Genomic DNA, 24,326 nt, shown 5'->3' on the forward strand with positions numbered 1-24,326 from the left:
TTCTGTTTTTGCGAAACGGCGGCGAGCTTCGAGAAAATTAGGTCACAAGAAATTNTAGTGCTAGTTAACCCTGTTGATTTTTCATTGAAAACCGTCACGTCAATTTTCAATGCAAAATCAACAGGTTAAACTAGCACTAAAATTTCTTGTGACCTAATTTTCTCGAAGCTCGCCGCCGTTTCGCAAAAACAGAAAACATGTTACGAATCAGAATTTTATAAGCTTTCTAATGTTATAGGACATGAAGTGTAACTTGAAATCCCGCTCAGATAGTTCCCTAGTTAGTTTGAATTTCCCATCTTTCAGCCGCCTTCCATCCGACTTCTTTCCTATCTCCCATCCGTTTTTGACCGTTTTCATCCACTTTCAGTCTGATCGGTTATGCTAACTTTAGTTCATATTGAGAATTTAAAGGATATCGCATAGTTAACTGGACTAAAGTTTGTGCTAGCAAAAAAATTGAGTGAGGTTTTGTATTGGGCTCAAATTTGACTGAAAATATTCAAATAATTCGTCAGTAAATTGGTCAAGTTAAAAAATATTTTATCAACTTTGAGTTGAGTTACCGCTGGTCAAAGTTGCTTCACTTTATAAAGATCACAAAGGCGTGTAAGGAACATTAGACCGTTCATCTTTGGACAATCATAACAATACCTAGACTCGAGGGATTGCTGTGAGAATTCAGTAGCTTCGCATCAAAAGTAAAATTGAATTTCTGGCAATTTTCGTGCCTCCAAGATACTTATGTCTAACAATAAGGATATACTTTTATACTGTTCTTTGTACTGTAGCATGTATGCTATAACTCTTCCGAAAAATATTATTTTACCTTTCTGGCAATCGGAGACCCCAATGAATACCCAATCACATCGACTTTTCTGTGTGTGAATGCAGCAACCACTTGAATCATGTATCTCACCTGAAACCCCACCACTTTATACTTATAGTTATGAGAAATACTAAACCTGTTTTATATACCCACACTTCATATCCACCAACGGTGCCACAGTCTTCCCACCATCTCCATACGTCGTTGCAAACACATGAAAAAGATCAGAAGTTTAGTAGAAAGGTTCAAAAGGTGATATCATTTTCAGAAGACTACACTAAAACGAGTTTCTTGAGGAACAATGACTACGATTACACTTGGAAAAAGAATAAATGTTCTGACCAGTTCATCGCTCCAGCCAGCATTCAGAAGATGATGACGGTGTCCTTGGAATGTACCGGCTGTATTTGTGATCCCGTGGACAAGCACTACGGCTTGTTTACTGAAATAAAATTGGGGTTCGATTAGATAAAGAAAACAAGAACTGCCTTTTTAAGAATCATATTTGTGATCATCTGTAAAAACATCAATATAGGATCTTCTGAAGTGGACAGCAAAAAAGTTTAGCAAAAAATCATAGACCAAGGATTAAAGATCAATTGCTCAGGTAGTACAGTAGTCCAACCTGCACATCTAACTAGCTAAAATCAAGTTTTTAGCTTTATTGTTCGCAGGACGCAATCAGCTGGGGGTGGTGAGCGGCTAGCGCGACAATCACCTCCCAGATTCGAAATTTATAGTAGTTGGTTCCAGAAGACTAATTTATTTTCCGAATGAAAAAATCGGAAATTCATTCACCTGGTCCTTGTACTTCCATCATGTGTACCTCCACCATAACTTCCATGGGGTCCAATATCTCTTCTTGCCAATAAATCGTTGATTCCTTTTCCGTAATTATCAATCAAAAATTTATTAAAGCTTGGCGAGAAATCAGAAGAAACCGTCTTAAAATAGAAAAAGACGAAAAACAGAAGTTGGCGAATAGAATTCATTGCCATCTAACTGTTTAGAAAAAGGTCTCGGTCTTTTATCTATTATAAACCTCTCTCGATTGCCCCGTTCTTGTATTACAATCATTTTGCGGTAACTGTAAGTGGTTTTCGCGTTTCACTTTCATCACAAAACAGATTGGCAAAGAAGAAAGAGAAGTTGTAAGAATAGAATCTTAGGTTGCATTCGGAATCGTAGTTTTCTTCTGTTTCTATATAGAATGAACACGGAATTTCATTCACAGATGTTTATTCCTTCCGTATACGCATTTAAAATTGTAGATTAGCTGCATTAAAACAGAAAAGATTGTTGGTATCTTAACGGGGAATTGAACGGATTATAGTTATTCAAAAAAGAGATTGGATTGGAATGAGTGAACACAAAAAATAAAATAAAAATATCAGTGAATGTTGTTTATGCAGTGCCGCCTCCGCGGCCTCCGCGTCCTGGTCTGTAGACTCCTCGTGTTGGTTTGGCTCCTCGAAGTGGACGTTGACGAGAAGCTTGTCGAGCAGAAAGTTGAGCCTCTGGTCGCTCCTCCGCGGTCTCATTGCTGAAAAAAAGAACTAGTAAAATGAATAATGTACTGACAGCTAACCTGCTAGAGCATTGATCGTCTCGTTCTGCCTCACGGATACCAGTTGGAAGACGAACTCTTTGCATGCCCGAGTTTCCACCAACACCAGCTCCAGTTGGATCAGCAGGAGCGCTTGGCTCGTCTAGTCCCACAAGAGGGTCACGTCCCTCATCTTCTGCCTCTTCGACAGCTGAAGCAGCCTCACGGTCTTGATCGTCCAGTGAAGGTTGTGAATCTGAAAAACAATGTTTTGCGGAAACAAACAAGTAGGTATTAATCACCTTCTCCACCTAGAACGTCTTCCATGACGTCATTGTTCGAGTCCTCGATCTCAATTTCCTCGATATCATCATCATTCAAACTCTCAGCATCGTTATCATTTTCAGGAGCGTCATCTTCGTCTGAGATAACAACGACATCGTCTTCGTCGACTTCCTCTGGGGCTCGATCGTCTTCATACTCTTCATCATTACCGAAACTGTCATCATCCTCGTCTTCATCTCCTTCCATTTCATCTTCGATCACTTCCTCGTCATTCTCCAAATCGATGACTTCATCTTGATTATCATTCAAAGTGTTGTCATTTGGATCCTCATCACTGACTTCGTTCTCCATAGCCAAAACTTCTTCATCGTCATCCAGTTCTGGAATTTCAGCCTCTGAAAATTAAGAATTCGACAACCGGCGAGAGTTGAAACACTTACGATTGTTCTGCTGTTGAGTCTCGCTGCTTGTGACAGCTTCATTTGGACTTTCGCGTTGACGCTTAGCTTCGCTCATTTCGAAGTCGTTCGCAGCTCTCTTCCGGCGAGCGTCAGAGCTGGACACTCCTCCCATGCTCGAACTGTCACGTGACTCTCCATCTGAAGATCCAGCTGAAGAGTTATGGAAATCTCGGTTTCAAAAACAAATTACCATTTGCAGATTCAGATTTCTGTTGATCAATGCTACCACTGACTAAACTGCTCTGACCGGCGGCCCCTTCGGCAACACTTTCTTCGGGAAGAAGCATATTGTCAGCTGACGATGAAGTCGTAATCTTAAAACATACAGTTTGATACGAAACTTGCTAAAAGCCTTTACTTCGCCTCCAAACATCTTTTGTCCCGTAGTGATGGATGAAGTTGTAGTGACCTGTGAGCTTGGATTGCTTGCTGGAGTTGTTGGTACCGAATCAATATTGGGAAGAACACTTCTTTTCTCGGCTTGAGGTTGAACAGTCGTTGTCGATGAAGACGAGAATAACGACGGGGCCGGAACTCGAACGGAAGATTGGAACATATGCGGAACTGGTAGACCGGATCCGAAAGTGTTGGTTGGAGGTGTTGGGTCTGGAACAACTGAAGGATATTGGCATCAATTAGTTTCATTATGAAATTACCTGGAATGTTTTCTGAAGGAACTGGAGGAATGATATCAATTGGCTCATTTGGAATAGAAGGTGGAATAGGACGCTGCTTTACTGGCGAGATTCTCTGCTGAGGTGTATTGGTTGGTGGTGCAGGTGCAGGAGGGACAACGTTGGAAGAAGTTGTTAGAGCCTGTCTTCCAAAAGATGATCTTTTTGCTGCCGAAGGAGATGGATTTTGTACAGAACGATGACCAACAGTTTGATCAGGCTCAATCGGGTCCGTTGTTTTGGTTGGTGTTTGTCTGAATTGTGGCGCTCTGGTGACACCCAAAGATTTTGATTCCATATCCGTTGAGGAACTGGATTGCTGTTGGTTAGTGAGCACCTGAAATGAGAATGATAATAATAATGGATGCTAAAAATTAAGACTCACCCGATTGTTTTCAGCCAATTTCTCGTTCTGTTGTCTCAACTCGGTGAGCTGATCGGAAGTCTTTTTCAAAGTTTTCTCCATGACACTCATGCGTAGAACTTTCATACTCGCGTTCTCAGCTTCCTTTCTTGCTTCATCAATCTGAGTTTGTAGCTCCGCAATTTTCTCTTCGTAAGATTTTGCTTGTGTAGCAAGTCTAGATTCACAATCGCCATTATTGCTACTAACTGGAGCAGCTGAAGTCGATGGATCCAATCCTGCCTTCAAAGCAGTATTCTGAAAAGAACCACATTTAGAAGTTTTACTATCTAGTGATATTCCCACTCTTTGTGAATTACACTACGGAATTATGAGGACTACAAAAAAGCAAGAACAGAACCGGTTCAGCTTATATGAATCTCGCAATCTCGAGAATAGCCGCGCATGCAACCTGTCCGACGCATGACCCAATTGCCCATGAACTAAAGCAAGCAAGCGCCGGAGAAAATATCATCGAGAAGCTATCATAAGCATTCTCCTAACGTCATATATTCTTCAAAAGCAGTCGACAATGCTGCCGTGGCTACTATTCATATACCTTTTCCAAGAAATTATGTCTCAAGGAGCTCCAGGTCAGATGCCTTTCTATGCTAATACTGATCCAATGATGTCAAAATTGTCTCAAATACAGTTTGCAGAAATGCCAACCATGAAGGTAACAATTCCAATGTGTCATACAAATTCGAATAAATTTTAACTTTTTGTAGGGTGACAAATATCCAGATGTCGATGCTCATCGTATCATCGCACCGATCATCAGTCCAATCATGGAAGTCTTCGATCAAATGAAAGAAAACCAGCGAGCGCGAGATCAGGCCGAGAAAATAAGAAAGGATAGAGACGACCATCCATTAAGCACGTCCCGAAGTTTATGGGAAATGTTTCAACGCCTCCAGCAACCAACAACCACTACAACAGAAGCTCCGCCATTAATTGAACGGCTATTCAAACCATATATAGAACCTTGGCAAAAACAACTGGACGATTTTTCAAAAGACATGGCTGGTATTACTCTAATTCCAACTACTACAACTACTCCTGCCCCAACAACAACTACTACTCCTAATCTTCTTGAAAAATCTCTCTCTATGTTCTTCCCGTCGCTGCGAAGAAAATCACAATCTATTCCTACACTTCCACCAACGACAACGCCAACTCCACGCTTGTTTGATCCAGACATGTTCGATCGGCTGTTTTTCAAGCGTGACAAAAGACAGGCTACAATAGCTCCTGCTCCGAAGTTTGACTTGTTCACTGTTCCACCGCCACCACCACTTTTTCAAGAATGGGAGAAACCTATCCTGGGCATCGCGAATCCTTTCACGCTGAATCCGCTGATGAAAATGTTCACGACTCCATCTCCACCGCAGACATTGGCTCCACTACCGAAAATTCCCGAACCAAACCCTTATGAAACAGCCAAAGGCTTGCCAGAACCGCAGTTCAAACTACAGGACCCATTCTATAATCCCCTATTCCCAAGCAGAAAAAGTAAGATCTTCGACTTGCTTGCAGGAGGCGAAGCTGGAAGACTACTGGGATAACACGGATACTTGATATCTAATTGAATAGCATATTACTTTGAGTATCTCATAATAATAATTATTATAATAACTAATAAATGCTTATGAATAAACCGTTCACAAACCTCATCACGATATTTGATTGCAAGCTGACGAGTTTGAGTGAACTTGGTATGGACATCCTTTAATTTTTCCCTGAAATAAAACAATGTCTGAATGTAATGATCAAGCAAAGCTCACTCTGCTGCAGTCTTAGCTGCTTCAGCAGATTTCACACGCTCGTTTGTGGTTGCAAGCTCTTGACGTGCAATGTTCAACTGGCTCTTGAGTTGTTCCAATTGAGGTGCCAAGTTTGTAACTTTTTGATTTTGCTGAGCGCGTTTGAGTTGCTCGATTTCCTTCTTTCTTTGAATTGCTTCTTGTTCGGAAGACGCAATTTGACGCCTCTGTTCCTCGCTTTTGGTAGTAAGCATCAATTTCAGCTTTTCAAGCCCTGCATTCTCTTTTTGAGTCTGAGCGAGTTGAACTACCAGTTTGTTCTTCTCTTCAGTAAGTTGTGCATTGACATTGTGGACAGCAGTCAGGGATTGAACTTGTTCAACTAGATGAGCTTTCTCAACCAATGAAGCAGTAGTGGCTATCTTTTCTGTTTCCAAATCTCGAATCTTCTGAAGGAGATCATTTCTTCCTCGTTCGAATTCGGATGTTTCTGCGCGTAACCGTCTCATCTCTACTTCAGCATTCATAGCTCGGGTAAGTGCTTCTTCCTTCGCTTGACGCAGGAACTCAATTAGTTTTTGAAGTGGCTCCACTAATCCGCTCTGAGATGATCCTCCATCTCCGACATCCATTGCGGATCCGCTATCAGAAAATCTTGAACTCAACTAAAACGATAAAACAATTAACTGGCTGTCGATAACAAGAAAACGTACCGATGTGTATTGCGACGTCAGCTGAGACAGTTTTTCATCATTCTCGGCCTGTTTTCTTTGAGTTTCCGCTTCCAATCCAGCAAGTTCTTCGGTTTTCTTCTGCAGTTGTCGTTCCGCATGTTCTTTCAACTGATCAGCTTCATTTTTCGCAGTCGTCATTGCGACAAGAGCGATACTCGCGCTATTCAACTCTCCTTGAATACGTGCCCGTGCACTTTCACTATCAGAAATACGCTCTTCGAGATTGCGCACGATTGTCGAGTGTTGCTCCAAGGTTGCTGCATTTCGGGCAGCATCGTTTCGGCTATTGGTCAAACTGTTGTTGGCGATCTCAAGTTCTCTTTTGGCGTTTTCCAAATTGGCAGACGCGACTTGAAGTTGACGGCGAAGTTCGGTTGTTTCTCTTTCGTTTCGAATCGTCAACTCGTCGTAGTTTGTACGAAGCTCATCAATCTCAGATTGACGAAGATTTAAGGATTCAGTGAGTTGCTGTGCACGTTCTTCCAAACATTTGGTGTTAGCGATGAGTCGATCCTTTTCCAGAGCTCCCGCCTGTTCTGTTTGTTTCAGATTCTCTTCGAGAACGTTGTAATGTGAAGCAGATATGGCGTTCTCGGAATCCATTCGTTTTTGAGTTGTTTCCGACTCCATAAGTTTGCTCTTAGCTTCATCCAACTCACTCTCAAGATATTGATTACGAGTCTTCAGTTGCAAGAACTCTCTCTTCATACGATCTGGTGTCATACCGCTTGTGTCTGCACTGGTGATTTGACTGTTCACCACGACAAGTTTTGAACGCAAATCGGTCAACTCCATCTCATCTCTAGCGAGCTGCTCCTCTTTTTCAACCAGACGGCTTCTGACAACTTCCAGTTCTTTCTCCAAACGTTGCTGTACCAACTTGGCATCGTTTCTAGCATGTGTTAATTGATCGCTCAATCGAGTAGTTGAAGCTTTCAAACTATCACGTTCCAATTGAAGAACTTCTAGTTGAGTGTTTGCGTGGACCAATCTCTCGGTCTCAACTCGCGATAAAAAGTTGGCCATTTCAACCACTGACATTCTCTACAATCAAAAAACAATTTTTCGGAGCCTTTCTCTGATAACTTACAATTTTCTCCTCCTTCTCCGCACTTTCCTTCATGAAGCTTGCTGTCATTGTCAAGTTATTTATCTGCGTTCTCGCATCATACAACTGATCTTCTAATGCCCTCACTTGAACTCTACAAATAAACAAACTTAGTCATAACTCAGCGCTTCATTAGATACCTCAGACCACCAGCTTGTTCTGCAGCTTCCAAAGCTTGCCGGCCAAGATCAACAAGTCTACGTTCTTTTTCAGAATCGGCAGCAGTGACTTTGTTAAGTTCTGCCAGTGCCACGTCCCTTTCTTTCAATGCAGATTTGTATTCCTGTTCCATCACAGCTGTATTCGTCTTTTGAGCATCAAGCATAGCATTAAGTTTTATGTTGGTCTCAGTGACAATGGCGATATTGGCTTCTGCGCTCTGGATTCTCTGTTCTTGTTGTTGTTCGTGGCGGGCAGAGTCCGCTTTGAATTCTTCCGCGTAGCTCTTCAGACGTTCGATAGTTGCTTCACATACGAGCCTCGCGGCCACCGCTTCTTCCGCTCTCAAGCGAGCAGTACGTGCTTCGGCAGCTGTTACACTATCCCTCACTAGTTCCTTGAAATGTTCAGTTCGTTCTTTTAGCTGAAATTGTAGATATTGTATGAAAAATCTGAATACGCATTACGCTGTCGAATGCCGCCTTCGTCTTCTCCACTCTTGTCTTCAACTCCTCTTCTGACTTCTTTGTAACAGCTAGATCAGCTCGGAGTTGAGCCATTTCTTCGCTTTGGGCGTTGATTGCTGCTTGGGCAGCACTAGTCTTTGCGTTCTCTATGTCTGACTCAAGCTCAACATTTCGTCTTTGCAGTTGAACGATGCTTTCATAAAGTTGCGGGTTAGGTTCATCGCTCCAATTCGGATCTCTCTGACGTTCTACAGCATACAGAAGGTCAGCGTTCTGAAAATTTATTATTTTGATGAACAACGAAACAATTGTATGCCTCACTCTTTTGCTGACGAACTCGAAGTCTCTTTGATACTTCTCCAGCTCGGCGCGAATGTACGCAAGATCTCGCTGAGCAGTGTCGCGTTGGCAGATCAGCTCTCTTCTTTCCGATTCTGCTAAATCGAGCTGCTTCTCGAACTTATTATTTTTGTCGTATAGTTCCTCAGCAACTAGTCTTTGCGAAATCAACTGCGGCTTGCTCTGATCGATAGTTTCAAGAAGTTCTTCAAGTGTAGTTCGAAGATTCAGATTTTCGCTTTCGACTTCCGTCAACTTCCCACGAACGCGTGCATGCTCCAGAACAAGACTGCTCAACGACTGTCCACCTCGTAAGTAGCGTACAGTGTCGGCAGCAGCAGGAGCAAGTTCAGAAAGTTCTTCTTCGGAAACATTCAATTTCACATCACTCATGCTTTTCATCATCTCGCTGGCCTTCGCTAGCTCAGCACGAAGTTGAGCGAGCTCCTCGTCCTTTTGACTTATAGCTTCAGCATGAGCAATGTTTTCTCGCTCCATGTCGTCTTGATGCTCCTGGAGAACTCTTCTGACCTCTGCCAAAATGTTTTCTTGGGCATCCAGTTGGTCTTTGAAGTGGTCAGCAGCGTTCTTAGCCTCTTCCATGGACGTTTTCATGACTCTTTGAAGATCGACCTGACAGCGAATCTCGTCTTCCAAATTGGCGATTTCTGTTGCTTTCGAGAGTTCAGTCTGAAAAAATCAACGAATCGTGGTGAAACCTAACTAGATTTTTTACGTTTTCGATTCTCTTGCTCAAATCACTGTTTGTGAAAGTGAGCATATCAACCTTCTCCGTTAAACTTTCGAGTTGGGCGCGCAAGAGATTGATCTGTTGGTTATATTGAAGACGCTCATTTGCACCTTGAATATCCTTGTTGCTAAGTTCAAGTCGAAGCGAGGAAACTTTGTTGTCCCGCTCAGAAACTTCCTGCATGAGCCATCGTTTCGATTCAGCGTAAAGACTACGTTCAGTATTGTACTTCTCTCTTTCATACTAAAAACAAGTGAAAATTACAGCCAAATTGTGACTGCATACCTGAATTGTTTGAACTTCTTTCTCCAAAGCTTCCTTGGTGTACTTGAAATTCGCTAGCTCAGCGGTGAGTTTTTGCACTTCATCGCGTAACGTAAAAGTCTCCAATTGAGCTGACTGTGTCCACTTCCCTGCTTGAATGGCTGCAGCGTCCAGCTCTTCTTTTTCTATTTTCAGGCGAGCATTTTCAGCTTCCAGCTCGAGCTGAAAAAATTATGATATCACCAGTTCTTATTCATATTGCATACTCTTTTATCTGTTAGCTCGTTCCGTTCAGCTTCAAGAATTCGCTGGCGGCCGGTTTGATCTTGAAGTTGAGCTACTTTCACAGATAATTCATCGCTCAAACGCTTGTTGACTTCTCCGATCTCTGTCAAACGGTCCCTCACATCCTTCAGCTCCTGGTTAATGTTGTGCGATTCAGTAGTCAACATGGCTTTTTCGATTTTCCAGTTTGTCTGCTCGTCGTCCGTTTCCACAGGCAACGGCGCAGCCGAATCGGTCGACGGAGTGTCGACATCCATTTCTGAACAAAGATAGACATGAGTTTGAAATTGTGTCGTTTAGCAATGGAGGATGTTATCAAGGAATATGAGAGACGATGAAATGTTTTCGTCATTCGTTTCGCTTCAGGTACAAACGAAAATCATCGAAAAGACTGAAACCGATTTAGGATTTTACTTTGCCTAGGCCCCACAGATTCTGAAGAGAAAAAATTTCAGGGGAACCTGGGCGGAACATAAATTGCAAGCTGCGCATGGTTTTGCCGCACAGTTTTTTCGACACTTTGAAATGTAGGTTTCGTCCCTGACTCCGCACATTTATTTCGGAAATTCTTCGCATTGATGTTATCAAAGCAATAGAAAAAACTAGCTAAGCGATCTCTTTATATGTTAAAAGAGAACGCAGTGTGTCCCAAGAAACGGGTCAGAAAAGGCATCCCAGTATTTAAATTTCGCAAAAAGTCTCAATTCGCCGCCGAAAGCTGAGTATCAAAATTTTAAACGATGAGCGAAAAAGCGCGCGCGCGTTGCAGCCCGTTGATTTTGAAGAAATTGATCATGATCTATTGTCGGAATTAAAGAACTGTCAGCCGCCGTGTGTGCAGAATGAGGCCACGCCCCTTGCAACCGCTGCATGGTTTTCCGCACGCTTCTGAGATTCTCGTATTTTAGAGTTTCTGTGCTATTTTTTTTTTGATAAAAAGGTAATTTAAGGACGTTTTCAAATTCAATTATGTCGGAATTTTCATTGAAAAATAGCACAAAAACTCTAAAACACGAGAATCTCAGAAGCGTGCGGAAAACCATGCGGCGGTTGCAAGGGGCGTGGCCTCATTTCTGCACACACGGCAGCTGACAGTTTTTTAATTCCGACAATAGGTCAAACCTAAAAAAACACTTAAAAATTATTAAATTTCTCCTGGCCTACGAGTTTTCTCCTGGCCTACGAGTTTAAGGCGCCTTTTCTGACCAGTTTCTTGGGACCCAAGTGAGAACGTCCAGAAACCTATAAACTCTGAAATTTCCAGAAGAAAAAGCCTACTTAATAGAAATGTGTTATTATGGATGTTAATAAGTTTTCAGTGGTTTTCAGGTTATTATCAAGGTTCTATAGAATTATTAGCATGGAAAAGTTCGGTGAAAACCTTGCGGTGGTAATTAAAGACAATCTGAATTCTTGCAAGCCGATAAAAAGTGTAGGAACTGGAAAACCGAATAGAACGTTTGCGAGAACACAACAAAACTATTCGAATGCTGGTTCATTGTTGCGTAGAGTGTTTGCGTAACTCAGTGATGCGGCATCATACTTGACGACACTTTACCGCATTCGGGGGGATTCCGTGCAGCCAGCTGTCTGTCATCTGTGTCATCTTTTTGTCCTCGATTTCCGTTTGAAAAATATTTTTTCTTTTTCTAGGTGGTGAGTATGGTATCCAAGATTTTGATGTATGGGTTGCCCTCAGCCGCTGTTGCTGTGGGAACTGCTTTACTCAACGAAGATAACCGGAACACAATTTTCCGAAAAGCCTTTGCATTCACTCAAAACCACACTCCGAAATCATTCGATGAGCACTTCCCTCGTGGTGAATGGGACAAGAACTGGGACTTGTAAGTTTTATTCTCTAGGATCAAACCAAATAAACGCAAAATGTTCAGCCGTGATCCAACTAGCCTTGTTGACAAAAGTAAGTGGGAGAAAGCCGATGAAGTAGGAAAGAAGAAGCTTCTCGAAGAATGTAAAGCAACCGCTTCTAGGAACATTTTTCTCATTCGTCATGGACAGTATCATCTTGACCGTGAACAAAAACACCTTACAGAACTAGGTATGCTATAGTCACAAATTCAGGAATATTTTATTTTTCGATTTCAGGTCGTGAACAAGCAGAGCTTCTCGGAAAACGTCTTGCTAACTCTGACATTAAATTCACGAACATGACGATGTCTACAATGACTCGTGCTACTGAAACAGCAAACATTATTCTGAAACATCTTCCTGGGGATTTGCCTAAAAGTTCTTCATCGCTTATCGAAGAAGGACCACCATATCCACCTGTGCCAGATCATAAGACTTGGAGACCACTGGACCCCGTAAGTTGTAGGCTTGACGCCTTTATTTGAAAGTACATAAAAATACATTGATGTTGAGGAGTTCTACACCGAAGCTGCAAGAATCGAGTCGGCATTCCGCAAGTTAATTCACCGAGCTCCTCCATCGCAGAAAGAGGATTCCTATGAGCTCATCGTCTGCCACGCAAACGTCATCCGCTACTTCATCTGTAGAGCGTTGCAATTTCCTCCAGAGGGTTGGCTTCGCATGTCTCTTGGAAACTGTTCCATCACTTGGCTTGTGATTCGTCCGAAAGGACACGTGTCTATCCGTTCTGTTGGTGATATCGGACACTTGACTCCAAACAAGATCTCATTCACATGATTCCGTAAAGTGCCTTCCAATAAGTATCATCATGACCGATAATTTTTGCCCTGTCGATTATTCTTGAGTATTTTTTTCTATGTGTAATTTATTTTATCTGCTGAATGAATGTTTATAATTCTAAAAAAGTGCCTTTTGCGTACTGCGGGCGCTCTAATGCGCGGAGCACAGCCACATGGTAAAATGGATGAGCCGCCAGAGCTTAAAACAAACAAAATTAAGGGCTTCGACGGGGGGTGAGTAGTCGTCTTGACATGCATGTAATGTGAAACGCTTTTCACCGATTCGGGCGCCCCGTTTCCCAAAAATGGCCTGTTTTATTCGTCCTCTTCTGCTCCATTTAGGACTCCGCCTCTCTTGGACTCTCACTCTTTCAAGTGTTTTCACCCCGACGATAGTTTAAGAACACTTTGAACTGCTCGACTTGACAAGTGACACGGCAAGCAGTGTAAAAAGAAGGCGTTGACCTAGGTTATAACTTTTCATTTCGACTTTCTCGATTTGCGGATTTCATTCTGGCCGCTTTGTTTTCATAGTAATTTTGAGCCTCCAAAGAATTCGAGAAATAGGACAGCTCAAATTTCAGAACAACCGTTTTGAATTGCTTTTTCTTTAATGACCTGAATTCTCATAGAAAAAGGACTATTTATTTTTCGAACTTCATGTGATGGGATATCTTCTTTTCGAAATTTATTGCTCAATCTGAAAGAAAGTCGTATAGCCTTCGCCATAGCTACCGTAAAACCTGTAATAGAAGAGCCTCCACATTGTCAAGTCGGAGCTTAAATATCTTAGCTCCTATCAAAGACATCAAAAACGTGTAACCTAAAAAAATGCCCTACCATAGCTATAAGCCATAAAATCGCTGATCCGAGCCCTGCATGTTTTTTCGGCCCGTTTCGTCTGTAACTTTGTTCAAAGACAAGATTCAGTTCTCCAAATAGTATCATTCCGTAGTACTTGTTGGGTCTCTCATATTTTATTTAGCTGGTCCAAAAAAATGGACTTAAAAAGAAACTATGGCATGGCCCACAAAGGACCGCCAGGGTCCCGTTTGTATCATTCTTCCATTCGATACTAATAACCGTCGGTATGCGCATCATCTCAATTAGTTGACTACGGTATTTTAAACCTGGAGTCATGTCGATCCATCTTATTTTTTTCGTAGGAGAGCACCAAAGGGCCTGGTCGCAGAGTTGACGTGCCATTGAATGTCACACCCTCCGAACCAAATTAGCAAGTAGTCTGTCACTTTCGTACTCTTTCTGGAAACAAGGTCCCATTTTTTTGAAAAATGGGGACCTCATCAATTTCTGGCGAATGGCAACCTCATCTGAGATGGGAAATGAAGCAAGCTCAGATGGTACGAAATCTCTTTTTTTTTTGGAAGAGAGCCGTGAAGAATCATTCATCACCCTATTCCATGCCCATCCTAGCATGGATCTCACCCATTTCTCTTTTCATTCCTTCTCCATCTCACCTCCTATTTTTAGTGTTCAAGGGAAGTAAACCATAACTCTTCACCACCGAAATAGATCATTAGGAACGCCCACAGAACGGAAATGAAAACACCTGGCCTTGTTCTACAGCTCTTCATCGTTCCATTTCCTTTTATTTCTCTGTTTTCGTTTTCTCTTTTTTTTCTTCCTTTCCTCCAACAAGCTCACCAACCAACCAACATATCTAGTCAGTCTCGCCAATTTCCATTTCTCCAAATTTCCTGCTATTATTCATAGTATACGCCATTTTCGATTCGGTGCCTCTCACCCACTACACACAAGGTCTCGTCTCTATTATTGACTTTCATGGATGAGGGATAAAGACGTCTGAAACGTGTCATCGAGTAGTCGTTTCGATTCTCATGTTTCAATTCGGACGACGACGACGTGTTTATGAGATGTCATCCGTCTCTTTTGAGGTCTCTATAACGACATATCCCCCGTCCCCGTTTGTTTCGTCCATTTTAGTTTCAATCGTTTTTGTGCATAACTTTCTTGAATATTTTCTTAAATAACTGTTTTTTAAATATTCTTCATAAAATGCTCCCCAGTTTTCATTTATCAAGAAATACTTCTAGCCAAAATTAAGGATCTACTCCCGTTCAAAAAATAGGAAACTGGATTCTAGGCGGGTTTCAGCCGATTTCAAGTCCTTCTATGGTTGATCCAGGGCCATGTTTGATATATTTTGGAACTATTTGGACCAATTGAATCTTTTTATCAGTTTTTGTTTTTCCCACCTGTCCCTTTCAGTTTATTTATCAACCAGTTTTTGGACCATTTCAGTCATTTTTGGCGTGGTTTTACCTTTGGTCCTACCGGTCCCTTTCAGTCTCTAGTTTTGAACCCTTTAAACATCTTTTTTGGACGATTTGGATCATTGAAACCATCTTGGTCACTTTGGGTCATTCTCGCCAACGTCTTGGTTTATTTTTAGGTCATTCGGGCTGTTATTAAATCATTTTCATAATTTTTGGTTTATTTCTGAGCCTATTTCTGGGCGTGTGGTCTGATTTTAGAGTAATTTGAACATTTTTGGCTAATTAGGTCATTTTTGGCTTATATATCTGCGCCAGACTGTGCAAGCCTTCTGGAATCGTCGTTTAGAATTTTCTCCAATGTTTTATGATCTAAAAGACTTGAAGATTCTGTATGTGGTTCCATATTCATCAATCGATTTTTCAATTTGTTGGATACCGAAAAAAAAAACATTTACTAGTTATTTTTGAGGCTGGAACATCAATTTTTAGGAACATATGTATTTAATTACCTTAAAACCTGTAAGAGAAGGGCCGCATAACTTCGAGGCGATGTATCTCGGTTCCTATGAGAGATATAAAAAATCTGTCAACTGATAAAATATTGGTGATGTTATGATAAATAATTTATCAGTTGACAACTTTTTTCACAAGAAATGAGACAATACAGTTCAAACTTGACAGTGTGGGGCTCGTCTATTACAGGTTTTACGGTAATTAGCATTAAAAAAATAACTTCAGCACAACTCTAGTTTTTATGATCAGTTGAAAAAGGCCAGCGTTGGCTATAGACTGGTTTTCAATAAGCTCATAAATTCGAAACATATCTTTCGTCTAACATTTTTCTTTCACTCTTCTCCGTTTTCTCAATCCTTAAGAAAATCCTAAAACACGCTTCAGAAAATGAGAATTCCAACGTCGTGACGATGCTCCCTCTCCAAGGATTCAATATGACCTATCCACGAAAAGGTGCGTTTCAAATACAGAGGGCACACATCTTCCTCTAGAGGAAGCTTCTTTAATATATATTTCGTCTATAATGAATAAATACTATTGTGCTCATAATTGTTGACTCTGACCCCGAATCGTGACCTATTCAGTGTGAAAGCAGGTTTCAGTTGCAACAGGAGCAGTAGAATTTACTAATTTCCAGGAGTAATGCCGTATCCATCAACCTTTCTGTACAGAGAAGAACCATCGGTCAGCACAACGGAATGTTGCTGTTGTTGGCTGTGCAGACTTCTATGTTGCTGCTCAACAGTGGACAGCCAGGTACACATTTTTCCTTTCTCTTCTCTTTTTTTCCGTTGCACGTCTTTCAAAAAAAAGGGAATTGGAAAACTCGATTGCCGTAGTTCTTGAGAAATCCAATTTCGATGGCGCCTAATCTTCTCGCATCAGTGCACTCTTTTTTGAAATGGAAAAAAGAAGAAAAAAGGGGAGAAGAACCCACTTTTGAACGTCCCAACCAACCTTCCCTCTGCATTTTTAGTTCGTTTTAGAATCTCCATAGAATCAGTTACCAAGTCGTAAATCTTTATGCGTTTTGTAACCAAGAACACCTTCTCTCTTCTTCTTCTTTTTTCCTTTTTCCACTTCTATTCCTATTCTACTTTTTCTATGTATTGTTGGAAGAATCAGAATCTCCTGGAGGAGGAGAAGAATCAGGTAATGGAGTGGAGTATATATATTTGTGAATAACGAATGAGTAGTATAGATTTCATCACATGTTGTATGAAAAAATTTCTGGAAAGAACATTTATTTCTATGTCTTTTTCGGTTTTATTAATTTTGATTTGTCTTTGTTTTCTGTTCAACTACATTAGGCAATTGATATGTCCTATACATAAATCTAACTCTAATTGCTATGGGTTTTAGATGAATGACATGAGTGAAATCGTAATTAAATGCGATTTAATCCAAGACGCTTCTTTTGATTCAAATATAATAAGGAAACATATTCGATGTTTCTTCTTCTTACTAAGAAAAAGAAGAAGGAAGACAAAAGAAGAAGAAGAAGAAGAGGAGTCCATGTCTTTTGGTGTGTGAGCTGAACTTGATTCGAAATCTATGTGGTTTGGCACTGCGCAGACGGGGTGGGTCGTTTTGGTCCGAAGTGAGAGAAAGAGCACGTCTCCCAGAGAGAACGCAGTCAGTGGCTACTACTATGAGAAGCGAGAAGGGAGAAAAAAGGGGAGGGCAAGTATGAAGAAGAAAAATACGAAGAAGAAGAAGAAGAAGCTAGTAGCCGTTGGCTCAACTTGCTCTGCGTATCTCTATGTCTTCTGAACTAGCGACGAGAGCAACGGCGACTTGTATGTGTGTGTGCCCACTCGAAACTAAAAGGAAACGAGATCGATAGACGGATGGCTACGAGGCCACCGACGAAGCTCCGACGAAGAAGGAGAAGCCGTCGTCGCCATCACCAGCACAGCAGCCTCTTCCTTCTCTTTTTCTTCTTCTTCTTCTTCTTTGCATCACTTCGTTTTTTCGCCCCAAGTTTTTAGATACACCAAAAGGGCGTCTCATATTCGTCTTTATTTCTGCTTGAATTATTTCTTTTCTGAACCATTCCTGGGAAAAAGTGCATATGAGTTAGAAATTCTGATCGATCGCACGATGATGATGACGTTGTTTCATAATTTTGACATCAAGAATTAAGGAAATCAGATCTTAAAAACATATACTTTAAAACCTGTATTAAAACCCTTCTATTGTTCCAAGGTACCTCCGGAGGGCCCTTCTTTTACAGGTGCCCTTCAATTAGAGAGGGTTTATCTTTTTTTCTGGCCAGATTTTTCAAAACTTTTCAGCGAAAAATTCAGCGAATTATGGTTTGAACTTCAAAAAAATCTACAAAATTTCCATATTTGAAGGGGGTCCTTCTATTTTTCCGAGCCTCTCTCGGAGGCCCCTTCTATTAGAGGTGCCCTTCTGATACAGGTTTTATTTTTTCATAACTTTGACATTAAAAATTTAAGGCAAAGAAATCTTAAAATCATACAGAAAAAATGACCTTCATATACCGTAAAACCTGCAATAGAGGGGCTGAGCCAATTTTTCTCGGTTCCTGTCAAAGATATCAAAATGTTGTTAACTGATAAAGTGTTTATCATAATATCCGAAGTGTTTTGTCAGTTGACCCATCTTTAATATCTTGCCTAGGTATTGAGATAATTGAGCTCAAACTTGACAGGTCGTACGGTATTCTAAAACTGCGGATTTTATCTAATTGTTATTATCAAGGAGCACCATATCCGAAGATTTGTTTCTTCGATTGGAAAAATATAGTAAACTACCCCACATAGGTTTGAAAACATTTAAAGCTTGCATTCCCTTTTTCTGAATTCATTCACTCTCTGGTTTTAATAATTCTATTTGCTTTTCTGACAGTGAAACCAGTATCTCTTCCTTCTCTCCCTCACACCGAGAGCATATATTTGTTTTCGAAATTCATTCTGCCACGAACTCAAAACAACGCTTTCTCAGCTTCCTCGAATTATTACTCTTCTCACGACGACGAAGGTATTCCAGTATTTCTTTCTAATCAGAATTCGCCTGTGATTGCGGAAGAAGTCACGCGAGAAAAGACCCATTAATTTTTGTGTCCTTTCCTCTCTTCCCTCTTTGCTTTTTCTTTTTCTTCTTCTTTTGCTTCATTCAATGCCCTTCTAACTCCAAGCATTCATCGTGGTCCATCCATAGGACCGCCCGTTGTGCCTTCATGTGCATGTAAGGGTACACTTCCCATACCACCCTCGCTTGTGTTCTAACCAGAACTTGCGAAATTTCAATTGAATTTCTTTTTTTCAGACGGCATTACGCGATCGCATGAATGCCAGCCAACCGCCTCCAGGTAAGATATTAGGTTTGAAATTTAGTTTTTTAATATTGTTTCAGGAGGCGGAGGGCGATTGCCAGATGAAGTATACAGGAAGATCAAGGCAGTAGATCAGGGACAGAGCACGCTTACACAATCTGGAATTCAGGGACTCAGTGCTCGAACACTAGACGAGTAAGTATTTTAGTTTCTAAAATTTAAATTCTTCAAAATGTGAATCAAAACTTCTGTTTCAGAAATCAACGAGGTGATTTAGTGTTCCAGTTAGTGGAAATCATCAAAAAACCAGGGCAGTCACTAGGATTATATTTGAGAGAAGGCAATGGGAAAGATCGCTCTGATGGAGTCTTTGTATCGAGATTCGGAGACAACTCGGAGCTTGCAAAGTGAGTTTTTATCTAAAAAAAAAGAGTTAAAAATTCAAATTCAAGATATGGAGAAGTGATGCGACCCGGAGATGAAATTCTGACGATAAACAATGTAGAAGTTTCTTGATGAGCATCGATGACGTAGTTTTGATTCTCAGTATACCCAGAAGACTGCTTCTTAGGATACGGTAAGATAATCTTTGCTAGGTGATAAAATATAATATCAAAAACTTTAGATTCTCAAAATCTATGCGACACGAAGTGATAACAAGTAGATCCAGCGAGAGACCGGTGGTTGTTTTTCATAAAGTGAGTTTTTTTGAGAATTCATTGAATTCAGAAAAACAAGGAAATAATTCTAGTATGACGACCGGCGAGATAGTGAGACCAATGCTCCAATTCTATCCCAACCAACATCGACGGCGAACACTTGGTTAGGAAAAAAGAGTAGACAACAAATGGAGGTGAGTATTTGAACTTTTAAAAATGATTCAAAAAGTTTCTACGACTTAAAAAAAAAGACAGATCTGAAACAACTCAAATAAAATGCTGTTCCCCTAAAATCTTTTTTGATCATTTTTAAAATGATCCCTTTCAAGGAAATAGTCTCTGCTGCCATATTTCTTATTCTTCCTAAAACCGACTGTTCTGACATCGTCTACACTTTGAGAAAAATGATAAATCTATGTCCATCCAAACCACTTTTTCTCTCTCCTTCTCTTATTTTTTAACATTCCCTTTTCACTCTTCTTGGTCCCACTGTGGTCGTTGTTGTTCGTCTTCTTTTTCTTCTCCGAAGAAGTTGAGGTCTGCTTCGGGAAGGACGAGGTCACTGGGGATGGGCATTGGGATGACAAGAAGTGAACAAAAAGGAAGGACCGACAACACAAAGAATCTGCAATTGACTTTCAGAATGCGATTTAGTTTTTATCCAAGTTTTTTCCCTCTCAAACTGGTAATTCGAACCCCTCGATGCACTTTCTATGGACATTTGTGATTCTCTGCGTCTCGAGTAGAAATCGATGCCAGAAGCTAGCCAATTCAAATGAAGTTTCCTCCATGAGATCACACTCTTTCCAAATAATCTGAAGTGCATCGCACGCCTATTAGAAATTCCGCAATCTTCTTATTGGTATCCTTTTCTTTTTTCTTTTTTTTCTATTTTTCCTGTGCATCCAGTTGGTGTGCTCTATCAAAGTGCCGAAAACGTCTTCTCATCGGAAATTCAGGCGACCGCTGGGCGTTTCGTCACGACGGCTTCGGCTTCTGCTTCAGCCACGACGACGTCTTCTGCTTCTTCTTCTTCCCGCCCATTTTATCCCCTGTTTCTCGCACCCACCACATATCCCATTCAGCACCCCCATCCTCCGATTTTATGACACACACACAACTACACCGAGGTGCCGAATAAATTGGATTCGTTTTTCTTTTTGCTTCCAAATGTTCTTCTAGTTTCCGGATTGATTTATGTTCTGAAAACGGATACCACGTGTCTTCTCCAAAAAAAAGTGGAAGACGTCCAATTTGCCAGTGTGTTCAAAAGTAACAAAACAGGAGGGAACTTGCATCAGTCGTTTTCTGTCTCTTACTCTGTTCTTCCTTCCCCTTCTGTTCCTACTTTTTGTGCCCAAAAATAATTTGTCGTCTTTCCGTCAATTGATCGTTTACTTATCTGTCCGTGACGGCTTCCCTTTCACTATGTTTTCCACCTTTGTACGTTCTTCTTCCAACAAACACTCTTCTGAATTATAGATACCAAGACTTCTAGGAATCTAAAGCTTTCTATACTCAATTTTCAACAATTTCCAGGAGATGCGAAACGCAACAACGACATCTACAATGCGTGCTGCCCATGCCAGCACCTCATCTCCGCGTAATCACTTTGCTCCCAGACTCGTCAACGGGCATTCCCAGCCAATCGGTGTTCCGTCTGCATCTTCCGCCTCCACCAGCGACCATCATTACCAGCGGTTTGTTCATTTGCTCATCTTTTACTTCTCCCAATTTTTCCTCTTTCCTCGAGCGAGAAAAAAACTGAGAGTGAAAGAAAAATTTGAGAAGATGCTTTTCTGACGTTCGAGAGTATCAAATGGCTACTTTCAGATTCGCATCGGAGCCGTCAGACTCAGTTTCACGGACAGCTCGAGTTCCGCCTCCGCGACTTGCGTCCGCAACGGTTCGGAGAACGGAAAGCTTTAACTCGGCACCTGGAGTTTCATCTGTAAGTGTCACTTTCTATGTTCAGAGACTAAATGTCTTTGATTTCCAGAGTGCCCCTATGTACACGCTTCCTCGATCTTCGACGGCAGTTCCTCCACCTGATATCATCGGATCAATCCCTCATTCTGCACGAGATCCTCTAATGCGTTCTGACCTTCCCTACGATCCACTGACTGGCCGCTTGTCTTCTTCAGTTCCTACAGATCCGTTATTGTCTCGTTCGCTGTGCTCACCAATCCTCCCGAGAACTCTACGACAGCCAAACGATAGTAACAAGAGCAATTCTTTACCTCGTAGAAGGATCATGACTGGTTTGTTGTAAAACTTTCTATTTTAATTTCCTTTTTGATTCTGTTTCAGGTGGTAGAAATGTGAAATGGAGGAACGACGTTGTTTCAACATCTGATCTTTGTGGAGAAGAAAGCGACGGAGCAATATCGGCTCCTGAATACTCTTCACCGCCGTTTTCCAGACTAACCCAACGTAAGTAATCGTCCGTTTCCGCAAAGCTAATTAGTACTGACAAGTTGTCACACCTCAAAGGAGTAGGAGACCCGTATTTCTTGTTTCCCTCATGTCAAATTATCGCATCGACTATAGAATAACTGAAGACGTGGAGACTTAGACAAAGTGCATTAGAGGCACTGAAACAAGCGCGGAAGGAAAAGCACGCGTAGTCCAACAAGCACGACTATCTTGACCACAAAAGAACAAATGGAGCGGAAAATGTTCCCCGAGATTCTTGAAGAAAAAACTAGACATCCAGCAATGTTTTGTGTTTATTCCAGAGCAACAATTTCGCTTGTCTAATGGAAGTCCTGGACGTACTGTGAATGACATCTTCTCGGCTGCGGAGTATAGAAATTGGGCAGGACCATACGATCCACGTGGAATGTATGGACCGTATCCACCTGGACAAAGAACTACAAGATGGTCTCATACATATGGAGAGCAGAGAGCACCAAGGACTTCATCACTGCCAGGAAGAACAGTTTTGGCTCAAAGTCTTGTTGGAAGTCCCGTATTACCACGGCATCCACCACCGATTGTTCAGGATAGGCCATCAGCAGTTTTCGATAGATATCATGTTTCACCATTGATGAACAGAAGGGCACCATTGAGAGCTGCTGGACCTGGAATAAATGTGGACCGCCTGAGTGTGAGCAGTCTGACTGGAATACTTTATGTGCACATTTTGGAAGGAAGAGGGTTGAAGATTCCAGAAAAACAGAAAGGATTGACAGAAGAGATGTATTGTGTTCTAGAAGTAAGAATTCTTGATTGGTGTTACGAATCAAAACAAAAATTTTACAGGTTGATGAGCAACATCGCGCCCGAACTGGAGTATCCACTATTGAGCAGAAATTCAAATGGAGGGAAACATTCCACATTGATGTTGTCAATGCTACAGTTTCAAATTTCTTTGTCTATTCATGGCATCCACAATTCCGGCACAAACTCTGTCACAAAGGATCGTTGAAACTACTGGAAGCATTTGTAGTTGATCAATTGAATGACGATCGAGTGTTCGCTTTGAATCTTGAACCACGTGGGCAACTAATCGTTCGAATCGGATTCCACGATCTCCAGGCGGTATTCAGAAGAACTGTGAACCCAAGATTGAATGGAGTGTTTGGAGTTCCATTAGGCAGATTGGTTCAGAGAGAACGTCGAGACACTCCCATCGTTTTGACCAGATTGATTCAAGAAATTGAAAAGAGAGGAGTGGATTTGAGTGGTCTCTATGTTTGTGAGTTTTGAAGATTGTTTTATTTGTACTCAAAGTACAAAAAATTATTTTAGTGTGTGGATCTGTCGAGAAGAAGAAAATGCTCCGTGCCCAGTTGGAATCGAATCCTCTTGGAACAGATCTCAATGCGGAGAACATCCCGGACACAAACGTGATTGCTTGCCTGATCAAAGACTTCCTTCGAGAGCTTCCTGAACCTTTGATATCTCCTCAAATCCATGGAATGCTTCTAGAAGCTGCTACAGTTGCTCTTCCAAATGATGTTCAAGCGAACCGAACTCTAGTTTTGAAGATCATAGACTGTCTCCAACTTTCCGCCAAAAATTGTCTTCTGCTGGTTCTGGATCATTTGAGTACAATTCTTTGCTCTTCTCCGCACAATGGACTGACTCCTACTCGATTATCATTGGTAAGATACATATCCCCTTCTGAAAGTTTATTCTAGTTTTTCTTCTTTTTTTTTCAGATTTTCGCCCCTCTCTTATTCTTCTGCCTCGACGCCATCTCCCCGTACACAACATCACCAACTTCAAAAATGGCAGCAGTTAGATCATTGGACATGAATCAAGCGTCGTCCAGTCTTCAGATGATATTGTCGATATGGCCCTCAAGAGTTAGTGAGTTGGTCGAGTTCTTTCCTTTTCCACTCAACTATCCTACAGTAATCATCACCACGTGTTTCCATTTCCAGTTTTTTGCACTCTTTCGTAACCACAAGGAATAAAGTCCTCTGAAATCTTTTAGGACCGTTATGCATGAAGCATGAAACACATTGAGAATATTATCATTAGATAGATTAATCTTAAAATGTCTTAGATTCATATTTCAATTTTTTTCAGACAGCGAAAGCGGATCAGATAGTCCGGCCACGTCAGGTCAGAAGGGGGGAGGGGGAGTCTCCTATGTCTCGGAATCGCAGTGCTGATTACTTCCCAAAATAGAAAACCAAAATGTTGATCTCCTAGGTGCCTCGACCCGTTCCTTTCATTTCAATTACCGGTTTATAAATTCCCCCAAAGAGAAATTTTCGTCGAATTCATGTTTTAACCCATTTCTATTCCACATATAATACTCCCTTTCTATTATTATTATATTGTCAGATTTCAAATTTCAAATTTCCTCCTTTGTCTTTCTCTTACCGAGCAATATAGGCAG

At 41.3% G+C, this 24,326-nt stretch overlaps 5 protein-coding genes across 5 annotated transcripts in view; 3 read left to right on the forward strand and 2 right to left on the reverse strand.

Moving 5' to 3' along the window:
* Positions 1 to 1,821, reverse strand: part of Cbr-lips-17 — a gene marked incomplete at both ends in the record, with an annotated part of 3,545 nt that extends 1,724 nt beyond the window's left edge. Inside the window, 3 exons of the mRNA XM_045242169.1 lie at positions 830 to 919; positions 1,172 to 1,271; positions 1,628 to 1,821. Coding sequence (XP_045095027.1) covers positions 830 to 919; positions 1,172 to 1,271; positions 1,628 to 1,821 — 384 coding nt within the window. The remainder of the gene's footprint in view (positions 1 to 829; positions 920 to 1,171; positions 1,272 to 1,627) is intronic.
* A 412-nt stretch (positions 1,822 to 2,233) lies between these two features.
* Positions 2,234 to 10,325, reverse strand: Cbr-npp-21 (the record flags this gene model as incomplete). The annotated part of the gene is made up of 16 exons (XM_045242170.1): positions 2,234 to 2,631; positions 2,678 to 3,055; positions 3,101 to 3,271; positions 3,312 to 3,435; positions 3,480 to 3,736; positions 3,778 to 4,132; positions 4,181 to 4,456; positions 5,868 to 5,937; positions 5,983 to 6,626; positions 6,675 to 7,739; positions 7,768 to 7,897; positions 7,944 to 8,386; positions 8,430 to 9,458; positions 9,493 to 9,762; positions 9,805 to 10,005; positions 10,050 to 10,325. 16 exons carry the CDS (start codon positions 10,323 to 10,325, stop codon positions 2,234 to 2,236), a joined length of 6,087 nt encoding a protein of 2,028 aa, XP_045095026.1.
* CBG13008 lies at positions 4,797 to 5,763 on the forward strand (the record flags this gene model as incomplete). The annotated part of the gene is made up of 2 exons (XM_002630515.1): positions 4,797 to 4,874; positions 4,927 to 5,763. 2 exons carry the CDS (start codon positions 4,797 to 4,799, stop codon positions 5,761 to 5,763), a joined length of 915 nt encoding a protein of 304 aa, XP_002630561.1.
* A 1,405-nt stretch (positions 10,326 to 11,730) lies between the features above and the next one.
* Positions 11,731 to 12,735, forward strand: Cbr-pgam-5 (the record flags this gene model as incomplete). Its single annotated transcript, XM_045242171.1, has 4 exons — positions 11,731 to 11,912; positions 11,961 to 12,127; positions 12,175 to 12,392; positions 12,451 to 12,735. The coding sequence occupies 4 exons, from the start codon at positions 11,731 to 11,733 to the stop codon at positions 12,733 to 12,735; spliced, it is 852 nt and encodes a 283-aa protein (XP_045095025.1).
* A 3,183-nt stretch (positions 12,736 to 15,918) lies between these two features.
* Cbr-syd-1 lies at positions 15,919 to 24,096 on the forward strand (the record flags this gene model as incomplete). Its single annotated transcript, XM_045242172.1, has 17 exons — positions 15,919 to 15,961; positions 16,146 to 16,264; positions 18,806 to 18,848; positions 18,893 to 19,007; positions 19,070 to 19,219; positions 19,318 to 19,389; positions 19,438 to 19,510; positions 19,564 to 19,665; positions 21,011 to 21,171; positions 21,305 to 21,422; positions 21,471 to 21,732; positions 21,782 to 21,904; positions 22,210 to 22,688; positions 22,736 to 23,171; positions 23,225 to 23,580; positions 23,638 to 23,788; positions 24,011 to 24,096. The coding sequence occupies 17 exons, from the start codon at positions 15,919 to 15,921 to the stop codon at positions 24,094 to 24,096; spliced, it is 2,889 nt and encodes a 962-aa protein (XP_045095024.1).
* Positions 24,097 to 24,326: the final 230 nt, after the last annotated feature.

Source organism: Caenorhabditis briggsae, assembly GCF_000004555.2.
Source record: "Caenorhabditis briggsae complete genome, chrII, whole genome shotgun sequence".
Classification (NCBI taxonomy): Eukaryota; Metazoa; Nematoda; class Chromadorea; order Rhabditida; family Rhabditidae; genus Caenorhabditis; species Caenorhabditis briggsae.